Here is a 20,464-nt window from a genome sequence, read left to right on the forward strand (position 1 = left end):
GATATTTTAGGAAATTATCTTGGCTTGTTTGCATTGCTAAGCAGTTTGGACTATATCCTGAAAGCAATCAATTTTAAATAAGAGAATGGTTTTAAGGAAGGGAGTGACAGTATTAGCAATCAGGATGGTATTCCATATTTATCAACTGGTATACGCAATGACCGCTCAGCTGTAAATGCCGTGACCACTCAGGCTTAAACAACTGTTGCGACAGAATGGGTACGTAACAGCTGATGATCAGCTGGATCTGTGCCTTGCAAGTTGGTCTAGCTGTTGAGGGCAGGAAAAATGGGAGGTGTCCCCATGAGATTAGCAGGAGGCTAGGAGGAGAGGATTACATTAGTAGAAAAGAGATGTGGGTCCTCTACTTGGAAAGTGACAGTGGGAGTGGAGGGGAGGGTACAGAATCTAACTCTATTTTAGATGTAGAATCAAAGGGATTAGGTGACTGGAGGCTGAGACTGAGGGGGAAACATGGATTGCTCCTAGGTTATGGGCTGGGGCAATGGGGCGGATGGACTGAGTGAGGAGACAGCATGGAGAAGCGGGTGTAGAGTCTGTGGGAAGACGTAGAACTCACTTGGCTGGGGGTTGAAACTTCTGCCCCACCTCTGGAGTCTCTTAATTGCTTAGTCAATGGCTTAGGCACCCCAGGAAGGAGAATTCCCCTTAGCAGGAACGGTGAACCTCTCTGCATCCAGGAAACCACGCTGTGTTGTGCAAGCCCAGCTCAGGGGGCTTGGAAGGGCGCATATTGTGATGGGGACATAAATGTTTGCTAAGTCACTTTCTGCTAGCCTTTCTGTATGTGCATATCCGTTAAATTTCAAACCCGCTAGTCCGATCTCTCTCTCCTCTGTTTTAGGTCCAGATAGTTCTATGTGGCATTTAACATCACATAAAATCACAAAAAATCCTTTCCCATTCTCACTCTATCAAGAGTTAGGTTTTCTTTTCCTTTTCTTTTTTTTAAAGATTGGCAGGTAGGCTAACAACTGTTGCCAATCTTCCTTTTTTTTAAGGATTGGCACCTGGGCTAACAACTGTTGCCAATCTTTTTTTTTTTCTGCTTTATCTCCCCAAACACCCCCTGTACACAGTTGTATATCTTAGTGGCAGGTCCTTCTAGCTGTGGGATGTGGGACGCTGCCTCAACACGGCCTGACGAGCGGTGCCATGTCCGTGCCCAGGATCTGAACCCTGGGCCACCGCAGTGGAGCGCACGAACTTAACCACTCGGCCACGGAGCCGGCCCCTAGGTTTTCTTCATTTTTTTCCTTCAAAATAAGTTTTATAAAACTCATAAATTACAGCTCATGCTGGTTCCATTTCCTGTGACTCTACAGAGAGAGATTTCCTGACAGGACAATACAGATAAGGCTGTGGCAAAATTGACATTGGGCCTATATTTTTCCCCAAATACCATGAAGAAGTCCTCTCCCGTAAGAATCTGACAATAGTACAAGGTCATTTTAGGTTATCAAATTATAATCTGCCATAGAAGCAGAGGGCAAAGTATAAAACGTGTTTCAAACGACTTCTCTCTTTGCTCCCTCTCCCACCCCCTCTTGTCTCTCTCTTCCTCCCCCTGCTCCTCCTCCGTCTCCCTTGCCTCTTCCCCTCTTAGTAAGCACCAATGACCATACAGTAGCCTGAACACCCTTCCCTGCCTAGGATTCCCAAAATAGAAAGTAAGGGATAGGTTAAGGGACGCATTTATAACGACTCAAGTGATGGAAACAGTTCAACACTCTTCCAAATAAAATTTAGTTTCTGATTCAGTCCAAATTCTTTTTCCTTTAAGTGTTTGGATCCAACTTAGGATTTCTTCATATGGTAAAATAAAATATCAAACAGCCAAATCTGTCTGGTGATTTAACCATATTGGAGCCTGCTGTTTTTGTCTTTCCCTTAGATCCACAGAGGAGGACAGGTGTACTGAACATGTCCATGTGCTTTTAGAAACAGTCTTTTAAACATTTTTTAAAAATAATAAACAATTTTTTTAGAGCAGTTTTAGGTTCACAGCAAAATGGAGGAGAAAGTACAGAGAATTCCCATCTTCTCTCTTACGTGTGGATGACCTCCCACACCACAGGTACATTTGTCACAATCCATGAACCTGCATGGCCGCGTCATTCTCACCCAGAGTCCGCAGTCGACCTTGGGGCTCACTCTTGGTGCTGCACATTCCACGGGTTTTGACGTGTATAATGACATGTGTCCACCACCATAGGACACCGAAAACTTTCACTGCCCTAAACCCTCTTCCAGAAACACCTTCACAGATTCACCCAGAAACACTGTATTGCCAGTTATCTGGCATCCTGCAGCCCAGTCAAGTGGACACATAAAATTAACCATTGCAACAATATTTGCTTGAAATATTTATATGTATTTTAGAGACGTTAAGAAAGGAAACTTGTTTTTTAATTTACTCCGCTTTTACTATTTTGGATGCTTTTTGCTCATTCTTGAAAACCTGTGTTTACTACGCCATCAAATCCATTCCATCTGAAGAAATTTCTTTAGCATTTCTGTTAGTGTGGGTTGGCTGGTAATGGATTCTGTTAGTTTATTTTATATAAATATCTTTTTATAACTTTTGTTCCTTGAAGGATGCGTTCATTGGACATAGAATTCTGGGTTGACAGTTTTCTTTCAACAATTTAAAGATGCCGTTCTGTTTTTTGGTTCCATAATTTTTGGCGGGCAGTTCATGGCTATTTGAATCCCTTTCTCCTGCATGTATTAAGTGTATCTCTGATTGCTCTTGATTTCTCCTTCTGTTTGGTGTCATCAGGTGACTATTCTATGCTGCTGTGTGGCTCTATTCCTATGTCACCTGTTCAGTGTTTGCTGAGTGTCTTGAATTGTGAATCAGTGTATATGTCATTCCCTATCTTTGGGAATTTTTCTTTAAGTAGTTTTTTCTTCTCCATTTTCTCATTTCTTCTTTTGGACTAAAATTACCCATATGCTAGACATTTTGAGATTTTTCCACAAGTTGCTGAGGTTCTGGGCATTTTTTCCCCAATCTTTTTCTCTTCGTCAGATTTGATAATTTCTACTGATTTAATTTAAAACTTACCAAATATTTCCTTTGTTATTTCCATTACGATCATAACCCCATTCAGTGAATTTTATTGCAGATGTTATGGGTTCTAAAATTTCAGTCTGGTTCATCTTTAATTTTCTGTTTCTCTGCTGAGACTTCCTCTCTTGTGATTTGTTAAAACACTTTCCTTTATCTCATGAGCATGGCAGCTTCTTTAAAGTCATTGTCGAATAATCTCCAAATCTGGGTCATTTTGGGGTTGACTTCTCATGTTTGTCTGTCCCCTGAGAATGGCTCACAATGTCTGGTTCTAGACATTTTGAATAATTTGGGGTTGTATCCTGCACATTGGGAATTTATGTGTCAGGACTCTGGGTACAGACAGTGTGGACATCTTTGTTCTAGCAGGCAACTAACTTGGTTAAACTCAACCTGGAGAGTCTGCCTTAACGTCAGTGGAAGTTTAACTCTCAGATTAGTTCTTTTAGGTTTAGGTGGGTCATTTGAGTATATCCAGAACACATAGTTCAAGGTTCTTACCTATGATTTGAGGACCCCCTCCTTTAGATTTCTCACATCTGAGATTGCCCCTTTCTTTCTGGTGACTGTGGCTCCTTAGGCTTCCCTGCTCAGTTCCTCAAGCAAGCAGGAAGGAGGGCTTTCTGGCAGAGGGTTAGCCACCCCACATCATATCATGACCGCAGCTTGACCTCAGGTCAAAGGAGCAAAAATGGAAAAATTCATCCTATTCCAGTCTCTTCTCCCAAGTTTTGATATCCTTCAAAATTTGTCTGTCTCATTCACTCTCCAGAGACCTCAGGTCATTTTCTTTTTTTCCTTCTCTGTTTTCCCCAGTGTTTATAGTCATCTGTTAGAGGATCATTTTGTTAGGGGCTTACTCCACCATCCAGAAATGTCTCCTCCCTCTATTTGGACTACATCCTGCTTTTAATTTCTTTCCTCATGTACTTACTAACTCCTGCAGCAGGATCTGGGAACACCAAGATGCACAAGGCAGAGGAATTGAAATATGGACTTTGGGATAGGAAGACTGAGTTTGTATAGAGACTCTCCACCTTAGTCACCCAATGACCTTGGGCAAGATTTTAACATCTGTTTCTTCACCTGTCAAGGAATAATTGAATAATGTGGAATGCTAAGCAGTGCCCTTACATCAAAGTATTCAGTTTATGCTAGTTTCTCTCACTTTGCGTCGCTTCACTAACTGGAGATTTATATATCAGATAAATATAATGCAAAGTGAAATAGCTTTTAACAGAGGGTTATACAGAGGAAAAATGAAGAAGTACCATCTCTCACACATGGAAAGACATGGGAGAGCTTCCTAGAGGAGATGATGTCCAAGCTGGGCCCTAGAGGATGAGTAGGAAGGACAGGCTCAAAAGCACAGAGGTTCCAGAGCATACGATGTAGCTGGGAGACTGGAAATTCTCATAGGTACAGTGAAGAGGTCATAAGGCGGTAAGAGTAGAAAATGTGGCTTGGGTGTTTCATTTAGGATTTTGGACTTCATCTTGGATGTAATAAAGAACCATCAGAAAATTTTCAAATAGGGAATTGACATGACTCTTAATTAGGAAATAGGCTTTTGTCAGAGTGAGACCAGTAGGTGGTGAGATTGGAAGTAGGGAGATCAGTTAGAAATTTCTTGTAGTAGCAACAGCTACCCTACATTGATTATTAAGCATAGTGTATTAATATAATCATAAAGGATTTGTATTAATCTCAAGTATTATTTGTGTTACTCATAAGTATAAGACACTGGGCTAGTTTTCAAGCATAGTATCATTTGTTTCTTGCATTATATTTAAAATATAATCTCTAGAGGCCAATATGGCTATCTTAGACTCATTTTCCAAATGAGGAAGTTTAGGCTCAGAAAAGCTAAATAACTTGCCCAAGATCACACAGCCAATAACAAACCAGGGTAAAGAACTGAGTCAAGTTCTGCTTGACTCTAACGGATCAGGTGAGAAAAGACGAGGGCGTGAATTAGGACAGAAGCAGGATGAATCTTTCCTTTTTTGTTTTTTGAATGAGATCTGGTGTTTTTAGTCTCAGAATCATTCTTCCTTTCAGGTAGGCATCAATATGTATATGCATTATATATATATATATGCATGTACACTCACATACATGCATATATTGTTTACATATGTAGATGGTGGTCACGAGGCATCATCCATAGATATAATCATAACACAATTTTATTTTTGAGTCTTATGTGGGGAGCTCATTCTTCCTCCACCCTGGATGAAAACACATTTGGGTCTTATGCCTTCTCCAGCCACTTCAAGTCACAAAATATCATCTCAGTGCACTAAGGCCATGTCAAGTCCCAAGCAATAATAAAAGCATCTGGATGTGATTTAGGGTTGAGGCTTTGGCCCTATTTCATTTTGGCTTTGCTTCAGGAAAAGGGAAGTGATTGCTTCTCTTCCTCTTTCCTCCTCTGGAACTTCTGCTCATCCTCCTTCGTCCCACTGCCTGGCCTTTCCGACCACTCTGGCTAGCGTATATTGTTCCCACCTCTGCCTCACCGTTGATATCAGTCTTTTAAAAGTTTATTCCGATCTGATAGATAAAAATATCTCATTTTTTTTAATTTATAATTTCCTGATCATGAGTGAGTTAGAGCATCTTCTCATATATTTATTGGCCAATCACATCTCTTCTTCGATGAGTTACCTATTTGTGTGTAGAAGTTTTGCATTTTTGTGAGGTCCAATCTTTCCTTTATCGTCTAGGTTTTATCTCTTGTCTAGGAAGGTCTTCCAAACTCCATGATTATAAAATACTTCCCTCGAGTTCTTATTATGTTTTTATATTTTGTGCATTTATCTTAACTCTGTAATCTATCTGGCGTTTATTTTTGCATATAGGGTGAGGTGGGGGGATCTAAATTTAATGCTTTCAAAATGAATGGCCAATAATTTTCAATGCTATTTATTGGAAAGAATATCTTTTCCTCAATGATATAAAATGTCACTTTTATCATGAATAAAATGATAGGTTTGCTTCTGGACTCTATCTTATACCACAAATGTCTTCTCTTCTTGAGCCAAAACCATGGTTTCTGTGACTACGACCTGGTTTGCTCTGACAGCTGCTAGGGTGGAAGTCCCTTCTTCTTCTTCTTCTACTTTCTGTCCAATTTCTTGGCTATTCTTGTGCATTTTAACTTTTACGTGAATTTTAGAATTAGCTTGTCATAGTTCATAAATGATCCAGCTGGAATTATGGTTCTAATTCCTTTTTAGTACGAATTAATTAATTGGAACAGGACTGATATTTTTATAACAATGAACTTTTCCCCCCAGGACCTGTTCCTCAACAAACTTCCAGCCACTAGTTCAATATTGATTGATGATTTTTATCTGAATCCGTTATTGCTACGGCAGTATTTTTTTAACTCCGTTATTCCTTCTATGTTATAAATTGGCATTCTACTGAAAGGTCGAGCTTTCCATTCACTTCCATCTATTTATTTGTAGTGGTATGGACTCAAGAATTATTCTTTATGCAATCTGTTGCCATGGTTATTTATTCGATGCTCAAATTGCCCCATATTTGGTCAGTGGAGCCCCTTCAAGCTGGCTATTATGTCCTCCGACATGACTGTGCTTCTTAAGGCACATCTTTCTTTCTGGTACAAGATATTCTAGCTTAACCTGTACTTTCTCTCTGAATCTGTAATTGTCCTCTTTTGATGGCTCTGGAGTCAACCGCTTTTCCTAGAATCCCTAATTCCTTTTAGTGGATAATGGCACTCAACTGTAAGATGTCAGCAGCCAATACTCTTGGTAACTGGGTAAATGGATGCCTTTTTCCTGAAGGGGGATGTTGATGGTGGTCCATAGTGTCCATTATATATAGTAGAGTATGTTACAATGTTCCTCTTTGTGTCTGGTGGGTTTTTTTTTTTTGTCTTGAATACTATTTTGACAGATTGCTGCCCCATTTTATTTTGTTTCATATCTTCTTCATACATATTTTTTCATCCTTTCTGTATTTTTCCTTTGAAGTGTTTTTGATAAATAACATTGTTAGATTAAAAAAATCGTCTAAAATTCCCCTTTGAGAGTCTCTTTCTTTTAATTTGTGAGCTTAATCTCTTTATGTTTATTGTAATTGCAGTTATATTTGGACTTATTTTTGCCATTCTATTACTTTTTAAAAAATTTACTATATTGTCTTTTTGTTTCTTTTTAATTTGTTCTCCCTAATGATGAATTCCCTAATTCATTCTTAGCTGAATTCATCCTGCTTTTATCTCATATATTATGCTCTTTATTTCAACTACTGTGTTTTTCATATCTATTATTTTCACTAATTCCTTTTATATGAATTTTTATTATTGCCTCATTTTACTACTGTCTTCTCTTATCTCCTTAAATATACATTTTTGTGTTTATTTTCTATTATTGGCTCATCTTTTCTGGCTGGTTCTGTAGTGGCTGCCTTTCTTTTATTTATTTATTTTTCTTAAAGATTGGCACCTGAGCTAACATCCTTTGCCAATCTTCTTTTTTTTTTTTCTTATTCTTCTCCCCAAAGCCCTCCAGTACATAGTTGTATATTCTAGTAGGTCCCTCTGGTTGTGCTGTGTGGGATGCTGCCTCAGCATGGCCTGGTGAGCTGTGCTAGGTCCATGCTAAGGATCCGACCCAGTGAAACCTTGGGCCGCTGAAGCAGAGTGTGTGAACTTAACCACTTGACCATGGGGCCAGCCTTCAGCTGCCTTTCTTTTATAGTGGCCATATCCTCAGGCAAACACATTGCCCTAGGGGATAACAATTACTCTGGAAATGAGTATTAATGAAGGGCCAAAGGCCAGGCCCTAATCTCTGTCCTCCTCAGTGAGTTTGAGGAGAGGACAAGAGTGAGGCCTTGCACCACAGCACCACTGAGGATCATTCTTGTTTACAGCCCCTCCACTGGGTAGCTTCTCTTTTAACTCTTAGAAAAACTAGCACGGTGAGGAGGCAATTCCTATAGTTGTAACATTGCTAATCCTGGGAGTTTGGGGAGTAAAAATGTAGGATCTGGGCAGCTGTACCCATTTCCAACAGCTCTTCACCTTGTGAAGGCTTTTGAGCTGCCTTGGTTTTACCTGGCTGATTCCTGCTGCTCTTGATATTGCTGTTGATTTGGGTGCTAAAGAGACAGACCACGACTTCCCCAAGGTAGCAAGCCTGAGACAAGAGGAAAATTTGCAAGATTGTCGCCAGTTTACCTTCTTGCTGCTTTTCGGACCGTCCTCAGCCCCATGCTGCATTCACCCGTTTCCTATCCAGCTCTGTCAAGATGGTCATCCTTCTCTCCAGGGCTTCTCACATTTTCTGGGTGGTTCTGAGAATCCATATTTCTCTCTTATGTCTGCGTTTTCATCAGGTTTGACATTTGGCAGGGAGCCAACAGCAGCCCTGCTGATTTTCTCTTCAGACAAAAACCTTGTAAAAAATTTCCCTACGCTCAAACGGCTGTAAGTTTTATTTTATGACTTCTAGGTTTTCAACGCAGGTTGTACATGCAGCCTCCTAGGTTTATTTTCAAGATTTTATTCTTTTTAAAAACTTCGAGTCACTAATCCATCTATAATTTATTTTTGTAGAAGATGTAAGATTGGGATAAGGAGGTGTCTGTTTTTATTTTTCCATAAGGATAGCCAGTTGTGTCATCATTATTTAACAAACAATTCATCCTTTTACTTCAGAATTGAACATCCATTTTTGTCATAAAATAAATTCTTTCACACAGTAGGTTTTATTCCTGGGTTCTCTATTCCATTTCACTGATCTGTTTGGCTATTTTAGTACCAATACCATAAGAAATGGATTAATGTGGCTTTGTACGTAAGCTCTCTAATCATTAATGGCTCAGCTAAAGTTACTCTCAGGACAGTTTTGTCACCAGAGTCCAGGGTCACCTGCTGGCTATGGCTTCCTACTTTAATTGGAAATCCTTGCTGAATGACTTTGTTTTTCTGTGCCAAAATGTAGAAGGAAAAATTTTCCAAAAATCAGCATTTGATGTAAGGGTCATCAAGTTTGGTCAGATTATTAGATAAGTAAATCATCCCTTTTCCTGTTTTTCTTTTTAAATGCCACATTGTTTTTTAAAGTTAGTTTAAAAGGCTACTTAGTTAGTGGTTGCTGTTAAAGGAAAGCAAACAGTTCTTAGACCGTCTTATTTAAGAGGTTTTCCAGGTGGATCCTGGTTCAGTTTCTTCAGCAGATAATTCCAGTATGATGGCGTCTGATGGGGGCGTCTTCAAACTTGAGATCAGGTCTTCCTTTTGTTCCTGGAAGAGAAGGCACATTATTCATCAATTGTATCCAAGAAAAAGTGCAGAACTTTCCAGATATCATTAACTGCTAGCTTTCATGGGGGTTTCATCTTAATTCTGGTTAAATTCAATATTTCAAAGATGCTGCCTAAAATTTGAAAGCAAGTTGTATAGGGGGAAAAACAGAAACCACTAACTAAGTTTTCTTTTCCTGTGCATATTTATATTCGTTGCATCCTTTTTCCCATCTGGCCGTGCCCCACCACTGTTCCAAGAATGAGGTCTTTCTATGTATGACTTAACTCAAAACAGCTAGGATTGCAATTTTGCCCAAGTGTATTAAAAAGGAAATGCTGTGATTTATGCCTTAGAATGGAGCCACATATTTATCTGCATTGCATCTTTTGTACCCTGCTTCCCCCCCACCAGTTGAAGAATTGGGTTTCTCTGTGTATGACTTAACCCAGAGCAGCTAAGTGGTAAGATCTGTAATTTTGCATAAATGTATTAAAAGGGAAACCTTCTGATTTATGTCTTCGAATGTATAATGGACACTAAGCAGCTGGGTCAGCACACTGATATTTCTTGGAGAGAAACCATAGCAATATTTAGGTTCATCAAGCATCATTGACAGTGATATTTTCCATATGGCTTTCAGAGAATGTAAAACTTAGCTCAGAGCCATTGCTTACATCATACATAAATAAGCCAAAAGCACCCCTTCTGCACTCCTTGTTAATGTTTTCTCATTTTATTGATTTCAGCAATTTGGGAACATTTATAACCAGTGTCTTCCTGGCCACATCGTAGTATGACCTTTGGAAATGCCACTTTCTCGAATAATAAAATGAAGGGAAAAATTTCCTCTCTTCTACCTACCAAATGGGACATTTGGATAATTTTCAAGAGAAAAAGATCTGCTCCCAAAAGTGACACTTTGCTTGTTTATTCAGCAACTATTCATTGAGTATCTCTTGGATCCTGGGTGTGCTGTGTATTGTGAATATAGCAATGCTCAGGGAGAAAAACCCTAGCTAGTTAATTATGCAGAAACCCTTCTATTACAATTACGTAAACGCGTTCAAGGAAACGCTCAGTTTATAAGAAGAGTGTGTGCTGGGCAAGTGGCTGTGGAAGAAGTATGACATCCTGGGGCTGACGGATAGTAAGAAGACCCTCTCTGGGACGCCGCTTATTGCTGCTGGTGCACCAAAGGAGAAGAGAGAGCAATCTTTGAGCGAGAAGAGAGAAGCAAGCGCAGACAACATGTGGCTGTTAAGAGCCCAGAGACCTTTTCGTCAGGACGCAGTGCTTCCTTCGGACCACGTGGTCAGAACACCGTTTCTTAAAGTGTGGTCCGTGTACCATCTACCTCAGAGACCCTGGGATGCTTGTTAAATCTGAAGGTTCCCAGACTCAGATCCACTGAATCCCAATGCGGGTGCATCAGGAGTCAGCATTCTGAACTAGCTCCCTGGCAATTTTTACACACTCGATGATTTGAGGACTTTTGCACTGATTTAGATTCTCGTGTATGAGACCCTCAAGTGACCTCTGCGCCCTTTCGCTTTTGTCTCTGAATCAAGTCTGGGATTACTTCACAGGGAACATAAAGGAAAGTCACCAGTCAGGCATTTGGAAGCAGCGAGGAGCCAACCTCATTCTAGGTGAAATTGAAATCTTCACAGTGTGGAAAAAAGTGGAAAGAGAACTGAACTGGAAACCGTAACTTTTGTTTGAGTTTGGCTCTGTCACTCACTATGTATGGCCATGGAAAGTAATTTCTCCTCTCTCGTTGTTTGCTTGTTCATAAAATGATAGCATTTTCCAAACTTCAGTCAACAGAGTACCACCTTCAAAATTGCATCACCTGTGCTGTTAGAAATATTTTTCTTTTAATAATTACTTGAGTTTAATTTGAAAAGGAGCTTTATATCATTACTATAAATGGAGAACCAATCATCACTTACTATAATTAGAAAGTCATACCTGTAAAATATACAACAATTAAAAAATTTAGGGGGCTGGCCCCAAGGTGCAGTGGTTAAGTTTGCACACTGTGCTTCAGCAGCCCAGGGTTCACATGCTTGCATCCTGGGTGCAGACCTACACACTGCTCATCAAGCCATGCTGTGGCAGGTCCCACATACAAAAAAATAGAGGAAGATTGGCACAGATGTTAGCTCAGGGACAATCTTCCTCAAGCAAAAAGAGGAAGATTGGCAACAGATGTTAGCTCAGGACCAATCTTCCTCAGCAAAAAATAATAAAAAAAAAATTTTAATTTAAAAAGTTTATCCCTGAAGCTCTAATTATCAACTGTTAATGTATGATACTGTTATCATATTTTGGGAAACAGCAAATTAGATGCTATTTAAGACCATTTTCTTTTTTATAGATCTAAGTATTTATTGGAGTATCATGCAAATGGTTATTTCATTATTTCTGGGAGGAAAAAAAGTCCAAATTCATGAAGCAATTTCTGAAAAATCAACCTTGGGTATTGTTAGGCAAAAATTCCATAATAAAAGCTATGAAAAAACAATGACCTTTTTTTCTCAAAAAGAAGAAAGCATTTAATGCTACTCAAATCTTTAATTAAATGCTTATATCAGATATACAGTATTAAAACAAGAAATATTTTCCCTAATTATATCTGCTGCTTTCATCTGTTTCTTTTTTCAAATCATTAAAACTAGAACAGAATTAGAAAAAATGTTACAGTGTTAGCAGAAATGAAATTCCAAATCTATTTACAGTTTACTTATTGTGCATCATTTTTTCCTACTTTATTGAGACATAATTGACGTCTAACAATGTGTAACTTTAAGGTGTACAGTGTGTTGACTTGATACACTTACATGTTGCAATATGACCACCAGCACGCAATAACTACCGGAGTGCTAGCCAACACCTCCATCACCTCACATAGTTACCATTTCTTTTTGTGGTGAGAACATTTAAGATCTAATCTCTTAGCAACTTTCGAGTACACAGTACAGTAATCTGTGCTATAAAAGATTACAGTTCTGGCAGAAATGAAATTCCAAATTTATTCACACTATACTGATGGTGCCTCATTTTTCCCAGCCTCATTGAGATATAATTGACAGAAGTGGGGTTGCTGGATCATATGATAGCCCTATTTTTAGTTTTTTGAGGAAACTCTATATTATTTTCCACAATGTGTGTACCAATTTACATTCCCACCAAAGGTACACAAGGCTGCTCCTTTCTCCACATCCTCACCAACACTTATTTCGCGTCTTTTTGATGACAGCCGTTCTAACAGGTGTGAGGTGATGTCTCATTGTGGGTTTGATTTGCATTTCCCTGATGATTAGTGATGTTGAGCACCTTTTCACGTAGCTGTTGGCCACTCGTATGTCTTCTCTGTAAAATGTCTATTCAGTTCCTCTGCCAATATTTTAATTGGATTTTTCTGTTGTTTTTATTGAGTTGTATGAGTTCTTTATATATTTTTGATATTAGTCCCTTATCAGATATATGGTTCAGAGCACCTAAATATATTAAGCAGATACTAACAGGTTTGAAGGGAGAAATAGACAACAATATGATATTGGTAGCGGACTTCAGTACCCTGCTTTCAGCAATGGTTAGATCATTCAGACAGAAATCAACAAGGAAACCTTGGGCTTGAACCATATTTTAGGCCAAATGGACCTAACAGACATATATAGAACATGCCGGCCAATGGCAGCAGAGTGCACATCCACATGGGGCCAGAAGTGTTTCAGTCACCGGTGGGTTCCACAGCCGGTACTGACGTCTGTCTGCCTATCACTCCACGCACAGCTGGGCAAGACTCCTCCTGGGTCCCTTGGTCTCCCACGCTAGGTCTCACATCTCCCACAGAGGTGCTTCTGTTCATGAATGAATGCTGAAGGTTTGGTGTTGAAGGGGGTGACAAAACGAGGGATGTCTTCTACCCCCATGATGCTGACCCCGCTCCTTGTTGTGCTTTCTGTAGGTTTCTGGGTGCTGGGGTAACTCCAACACTCCTGTCATGTCTGACTCTCGTTCTGATTCTTGCTCAGTCTTTTCAAACTGTGTGTCTTGCCTTTTCATATGCCTTGTAATTTTTGGTGGAAAGGTGGACGTGATGTTTGAGGTAAAAGGAACTGAGGACAATGGGTCTTTCATAATGTAGTGGTAAGATGTGCTGGAAGGGAAGTGTTGCAGAGTCTTGTGATTAAGACTCAATCTTTTGGCAAGCCTGTGCCCCTGGACTGTGAACCTCACATGTACTTCTTTCCCCACCCACTCAGGGGAGACGGGCTGGCTGGAAGGGTCTGCAGTTGGGTATTTCCCTCCCCCCAGGTAGGTTGGGCTCTGAGACAACGGAGCAGATTAGGCTCCAGTGAAACAGTTTCTCCTGAGGGCTGGCTTTGTCAGGAACAGAATAATCTGGTACATTTCAAAACAACTCCTCTTCCCCTCCCCCTGCTGGAAGAACAGGGGGTTTTCCTGTGATATTCACTCTGAGAACCTGGTAGAGCTCCTGGGGGTAAAATTCACAAAAGTGTGGGGCCCCCTAGGACTGGGCCCCCAGGAGTTGTTTTCTCTCGGGCTTGTCCACACTGAGCCTCCAGCAATTCGCCGATTATAGTTCGGTTTTGCTACCCTGCTTCTGGTTCCTGTGGAGGCTTCTGCTCTGGTGTGTTGTGATTCTCTGTGTCTGCTTTTCTGTCTCCACAATTTTGGGGGCAGCAGTTTGCCCTTTGACCTCACTTAACTGATGGATCTAAGAAGAGCTCTTGATTTTTTTCAGTTTGTTCAGGATTTACTCTTTGCCGGGATGGAGCGAGGACTTCGAAGCTCCTAACATGCTGCTCCAGAAACTGGCAGTTCCCTGCTGAAATGTTTTGAATAGGTGAATGGACTGATCTTGGTAGAGAATGGGAAAGCTTTTAAGGCAGAAATTGGGTATGTGCATGGATAAAATGTGTTATTCAAGTGGAAGAGGGGAAAAAAATGAGGTCCTGCCTGGCACAGAAATGGAGACTTTTCTAGATGACCGAGATCCTAGGGATGTGACCTGGTTTCATCAAGGATGTGAGATGGAGAGTACTCAGAGAAACAACCACCAGCTCTACTCATTTATTCCACAAACATTTAGACACTGAGGAGACACAAATGAAGACATCTCTGCCTACAGAGTTCACAGTCTATCTGACATTGTTGGTTGACCACTCTGCTTCTAGACTCATGGCCTTCATTTAGTTGTTCAAGGGCACCATATTGCCTACCACATCGGAGCCCTTTCTGTTTGCTCTGCCTGGCACACTCTCCCTGCTTGCACACCTCCTCACCTAGAAGCATCTCTCCTATTTAGAGCAGACACTGGTGGTTGCCTACATCATCTAATCTTCATCTTCATCCTAATGTTTTAGTTATTCACTTCTTTACACAGCCATGAGCACCAGCGATAGAGACCACCTCCCCAGCCTGAGGACAGATCCTAACTCATTTAAGTTAACCACAGAAATCTCATTTCCTTTTGCCAGTAATTAGTTTAGGAGAGTATATTGGACACGATTTTGGTTAAAGAGGCATGAGAGGAAGCCTAAAGAAGAAATTCCAGGACAAGTTTCTCTACTTCTAAGAAAGAGACATAGGAAAAGACAATCTCTCTCTTCCTCCCCAGGTAGCCATGTCTGGAGGTGATGCCTGAAGCTTCTGCAGCCGTTTTACCAGCTTGAGGATGAAGCACATACATGAAGGAAGACAGAACAAGAGAGCTATGGAGAGGCAGCACTGGGGATATATGATATGAGGATCCTGCCTTATTCCTGGACCTCATGTTTTGTTAGATAAAAAATTTTCTTATTGTTAGATTCAGAGTTTCTGTTAATTTAGGCCAAAAGTATCGTCACTGTATATCATTATTCATCAAACAGTTCAAAAGTCACTTCCTCAGGGGAGCCTTCCTTGAGCCCCATTGCCCACAGATTAGACCCGTCCTCTTCTTTGATGCTCTTGCAGCCTCCTGGACTTTCCCTCTATGGCCCTTACCACAATTCATAATAATTTATTTCTGTGATTATCTGATCAACGCCTGATATTCCCACCAGCTCTGTGACGGCCCTTGTCTGTCTTGCTCTGCTGTATTCCTAGAGCACTGACTGTGTCTGGCACACAGTGGGTGCTCATGAATATTGCTAGAATGGGTAGATTAACACATAAACCTGTATGGACGGCTCCATGGGAGAGAGGGGAGAGGCTGCTCCAGCCTGACTGGGAGAATCAGGGGCGGTTTCACGTTTAGGGGAAACTTAAGCAGAAATTGTGCAAGAGGAAGAGGAGGAGTTTTCTAGGCATAAAAGGTGGTAGGGAAGAGTATTCAAGACAGCCAGAAGGACGTGTGCAGAGACCCAGGGGTGCTCCGGGCCGTGGAGTCCAACCAGATCACGTTCTCATTACGAGAACTTTCGGTTCAAATCTATTCTCAAAATGATATTGAACGTAAAGAGGTATTTTTGTTTGTAAAATGTCTCCTGTTTCTTTGCTTAAATTCATGAACAGAGAAATTACCCTCAGTGTCACTCGGTTTCTCCATGGAATTCCTTCTTTTGCATAAATTCTCTCTACCGATATTCGCTCACCTTTAGTAGTTGCCGAGGGGGAGAAATAGAGACCAACGAAGACACCTTGTGACATGTCGTTCTGGTGACCTGTGGAGTTATTCCACTTAAACAGCCAAGCAGCTCATATTCTCCAAGTCAAATCAGAGAAATGGAAGGGACAGTGAGAGTCCACACTGCCAAATAGGGGTAAATTCTAATCCAAGTTACATCAGATCTGTTATGAGTTTGGGGGAAAGTCAAATCTTTAGACTCTTATATCCAGGAAACCTAATCATCTTCAGTCGGCACCGGCTGCCGTGGCCCATAATATGTCATGTCCTATATAACACCTCAGAAATTGTTGAAACTGCATCCAAGCCTGCTGTCCCTCCCCTCCAGGACAGACATAATTTTTTAACTGAGAAGGAAACAGCCAGGCCACAGGGCGCTGGCTTGCAATGCTGTCCTCTAGGGACAAAATGCATATTTAAGGGGTCTAGCTGACTTTGAATCTAAGCCACTGCTGATTCTTTATGTTCAAAGTGTAACTGATTCCACAAACTAGGCCAATGTTTTAGCTTATCAGTATGCCATGAGGCTTGTGACCTTGGTCACAATCACTGAACGTCTCCAGAACAACACGTGATGACTTCATCCTCCAGCTATATACTTCCCACATGGATTCCTCTGATCCAGATCTCTTTCCTGAGCTGCATGTGTTCATATATCCAACTGCCAAATGGACGAACTCTGGGGCAATTCAAGTTCAGTCTGTTCAGAAATGAATTCATTTTCTTGCCGACCAGCTTGCTTCCTCTATTGTGGCTTCTCTCCTTGTACATGGAATCACCATCAATCCTTTCTCCTAACTAGAAACCCAGGAGACATCCTAGACGTCTCCCTCATTCTCTACACGCGTCAAGTCCTCTAGATTTAGCCTCTGAGTATCTCTCCATTTCCGCTCCCTCTCCCAGCTTTCTAATTCAATCCTTCTTAATTTCCCATCTGGCTTCCTGCAGTAAATACATTTACAACCTCGTAAGTGGATTTATGGCCTCTAGTCTTGCTCATTTACAATTCCCTCCACGACGTAGCCAGATGGATCTTTAAAAAATGAATATCTGATCAAGGCACTTTATTGCTTAAAAACCTTTAAATGGCTCCTCATTGCTCTCAGGATAACATATTGACTCTTTAGTGCAACATACATTTCAACGTTTCACGACTTGGCCCCCTTCTCTGCCTCCAGCTTCGCATAGCTCTTCTCACCCTAATCCGTCCTCTCCCTCTACAACTTCTGCTATTATAACTCATAAGCGTTAACGTCTATTGAGTGCTTGCCCTCAGCTAGGAACTATGCTAAATGCTATACATCAATGTTTTCTAGACTTCTCTGATGATGCATATCACCTGGGATCCTTGCTAAAAATGCGATTCCTGGTCCTTATCCCAGATCCATTGAATCATAATCTTCAGGGAATGAGTCTGGGAAATTGTACTTAAAAAAAAGAAAAACCCACAGGGGCCAGCTCAATGGTGTAGTGGTTAAGGTCAGTGTGCTCCGCCTTGGCAGCCAGGAGTCCACGGTTTGAATCCTGGGCATGGACCCACAACACTCATCAAGACATGCTGTGGCAGGTGTCCCACATACAAAATAGAGGAAGATGGGCACAGATGTTAGCTCAGGGCCCATCTTCCTCACCAAAAAAAAAAAAAAAGAGAGAAGAAGAAGAAACCCACAGAAACACCATAGTGATTCTTGTCATCTGAGAAGTTTGGGAAAACACTGCTTTGCATGAAGCTGCATTTAATCCTCATAAAAACTTAGTGAGATAAGAAGTGTTACTAGTCCCATTTATAGGTTGAAAAACTGAGGCTTAAGGGAAGAAGTTAATTTTCCAAAGACACATAGTTAACTAACTGTCATTATTGTGATTTGAACCTAGGCATGCAATCCCAGAACTTACACCACTGCGATGCTCTACTCTCTCTCACTGGTAAGTCAACACATGCGCTGGGTTTACTCTCAAGTCTCTTCTTCTGCCCTTTGACTTGGAAACTCATTTTCCCATCTTTGCCTGAAAAACTATGATTACTGCTCATTCAACTCAGACTGAAGCGTCCCCAGTCTGGCTTGGCTGCCATCCTTTGAACCATTCTGTTAACATAACACATCACCATCTCTATCCTCATCTGCTCCCCTACAAGACCATAAGCAGGCACATCTCAAGTCCTCTGTGTCCTTAGTCTAGCAGAGTGCCCGACATACACCAGGCACGTGATAAATATCTGCCGAATGAATGAAGGCATAGTAAGTCACTGTAGATTGGCAAGTGCCTGGGGTTTAGATGCCATGAATGGGTGGAGCTAGGGTCACTCCACCAATTTATTTGTTTATAGGTATTGAATGCTGCCTCTTAGGATCAGGCCATGATGCTATTGGACTCACCCGATTTCATTTGAGGACTGTCTTAGGAGAGATGGATTTGAGAACTCAACCCACTCCTTCTGAAGTTCAAAGGAATCGAACATGTGACAGACTGCAGTCACTCCGCTCAAGACCAGGTGATAGGAAACCACAGTGAAGGCCCAGAATGTGGCAGTGTTGTAAGGGACAGTGGAGTCTGGTCTGGCGGTGTAGACTCAATCCCAGACTTCAGAGAATCAGGGGGTGTGCTGACATGGGCTTAAGGCACTCTTGATCCAGATTCCTAGTGTGCGCACACGGGTACACTGCAAGCCTGAAGCAAAAGTTAAACGTGGATGGAGGTAACGTTTCTCTTGGTCTGAAGGCAACAGGTAGAGCTCTGCGGTGGTGGCATGAGGAAGACCTTTAAAATAGGAGGCATGGTTAGGTCTCAAAACGGGACTGAAAATCTAGGTCCTACCAGGATTTCAGCAAATGATAATGCTGAGACTCCCCTTTCTGCCAGGGCTAGGGAAGGGGCTGAGCTCAACAAGAGCGGGACTTCCATGATTAGCAGTGACACCGGTGTTCCACCACTGGGGACAGTATGTTAGCCATAGAGGAAGCCAAGACCAGAAGGGGAAGCTGTCCAGAGGTCAGCAGACATCGTGTCTGTCTATGAATGTTGCATGCATCTTGGCCCTGCCTTTCCCAGTTGTTACCTGAAGGCAAGGAATAAAGAAAAGTGATTCACGCACAGGCGTAAGGTCCGCTGCAGCCCTGAGGAGTCCTTAACTGGGGCAGGAGAAACTTAGGGAGACTAGATGTTTCTCCTAATTTGGCACACGTGGGTTTGGTGTCATAATTTATGTATTAAAGGGAATGTTGAGGTCACCAGGTTGTTGACGTCCGGAAATTGGGGTAATAGAATTCTACAATAAAAGTGACTAAACGGAACTTTGAAAATATGAAGGCTTTTCTCAAGCATGTTAGACAGTCACATATAGTCATGACAAATGGGACCATATAGGCAACAGAGCAGAAACGTGTTTTCTTTGAGACAAGTTTCATTTGAAATACAAGCTTTATTTGAAACAAAAGCTTTATTTTAAAAAAGGCTGTACTTGAAGAATGATTTTATTGATACACAACTATTCTCAGGCATTCTGAAGACTCTTAAACGGGCAAAAAAAAATCAGACCAGACGTGCAACAGAACAGAAGGGATGTTTCATCGAGAAAGGAGAGAGCACGCTACAGCATCTGACCAGTTGGCATTGCATATGATTATGAAGAAAAGAAAACTCTCGTGAGAAAGGTGACATGTTCAATGGTAAAGAAATTAATATGTGAATGAACAGATCATGGTCTGTGAAGACAAATAACATTGCCATATCTTATGGAATACACCTGCTGGAGTCTTACTGAAATTACAGACGGGGATTCAGTTTCTGTTCTGGACGCTCTGCCTTAAGATGCGAAGCCTTGACATTACCACATCCCAGTCGGCATAAGCTCCTTCTAGGTGGCGGGATATCTCAGTTCCAGCTTCGTAGCTCCTTCGGCCGTGAAGTAAGCGCCAGTTATCAAAAGTAATAACATCACCTAGACAAAAGGTTATTGCAATGTGAATAACCATGTGTTTAGACGAACAGAGCTAGAAAATGCAAAATGCAAAATATCACTGTCACTTGGTTCACATCAAGAAATAGTACGGCTACTTCTTGACACACAGCTGCGCCTGTACTCTTTCACACAAATAGACGCCCGATGCAAATGGCTCTGGACCTTTCGGCGTTCAAACTACACGGCCTGGCAGGCTCCTGTAGACACTTTTATAATTCTTACTTAAAAAACTATATCTGTGTAAAACTTTTGAATTTTTCTTTGTGGTGTTATTTATCGCTTAATTAGGATTATCTCTTTCAAGTTAAGCAGCTTCAAATAATTGTAAGGATAGTGACATTCTTGGTTTGTCTTCTATGTGCCTAGTATTTTAGGTACATTATTTCTAAGCCTCAAAAAGATCCTGAAAAGAGAGTATTAGCTCATCTTTTCATACAGGAGAAAAGTGAGTCTCTGAGAAGTTAAGGGATTTGCCCC

General features: G+C 41.2%; 1 protein-coding gene and 1 long non-coding RNA gene across 3 annotated transcripts in view; one reads left to right on the forward strand and one right to left on the reverse strand.

Annotated features, from left to right (window-relative positions):
- Window positions 1-11,389, forward strand: part of LOC124251885 (uncharacterized) — a 40,339-nt gene extending 28,950 nt beyond the window's left edge. For both annotated transcript variants that reach the window (XR_006891873.1, XR_006891872.1), the window contains one exon: window positions 10,133-11,389. This is a non-coding gene — a long non-coding RNA (uncharacterized LOC124251885). The remainder of the gene's footprint in view (window positions 1-10,132) is intronic.
- Window positions 11,390-19,427: 8,038 nt separating this feature from the next.
- Window positions 19,428-20,464, reverse strand: part of BBOX1 (gamma-butyrobetaine hydroxylase 1) — a 60,130-nt gene continuing 59,093 nt past the window's right edge. Inside the window, exon 8 of the mRNA XM_046637878.1 lies at window positions 19,428-19,966. Within this exon, the coding sequence (XP_046493834.1) occupies window positions 19,806-19,966 (161 nt within the window). The 3' untranslated portion in view covers window positions 19,428-19,805. The remainder of the gene's footprint in view (window positions 19,967-20,464) is intronic.

This window comes from Equus quagga, chromosome 14 (genome assembly GCF_021613505.1).
Source record: "Equus quagga isolate Etosha38 chromosome 14, UCLA_HA_Equagga_1.0, whole genome shotgun sequence".
Lineage (NCBI taxonomy): Eukaryota > Metazoa > Chordata > Mammalia > Perissodactyla > Equidae > Equus > Equus quagga.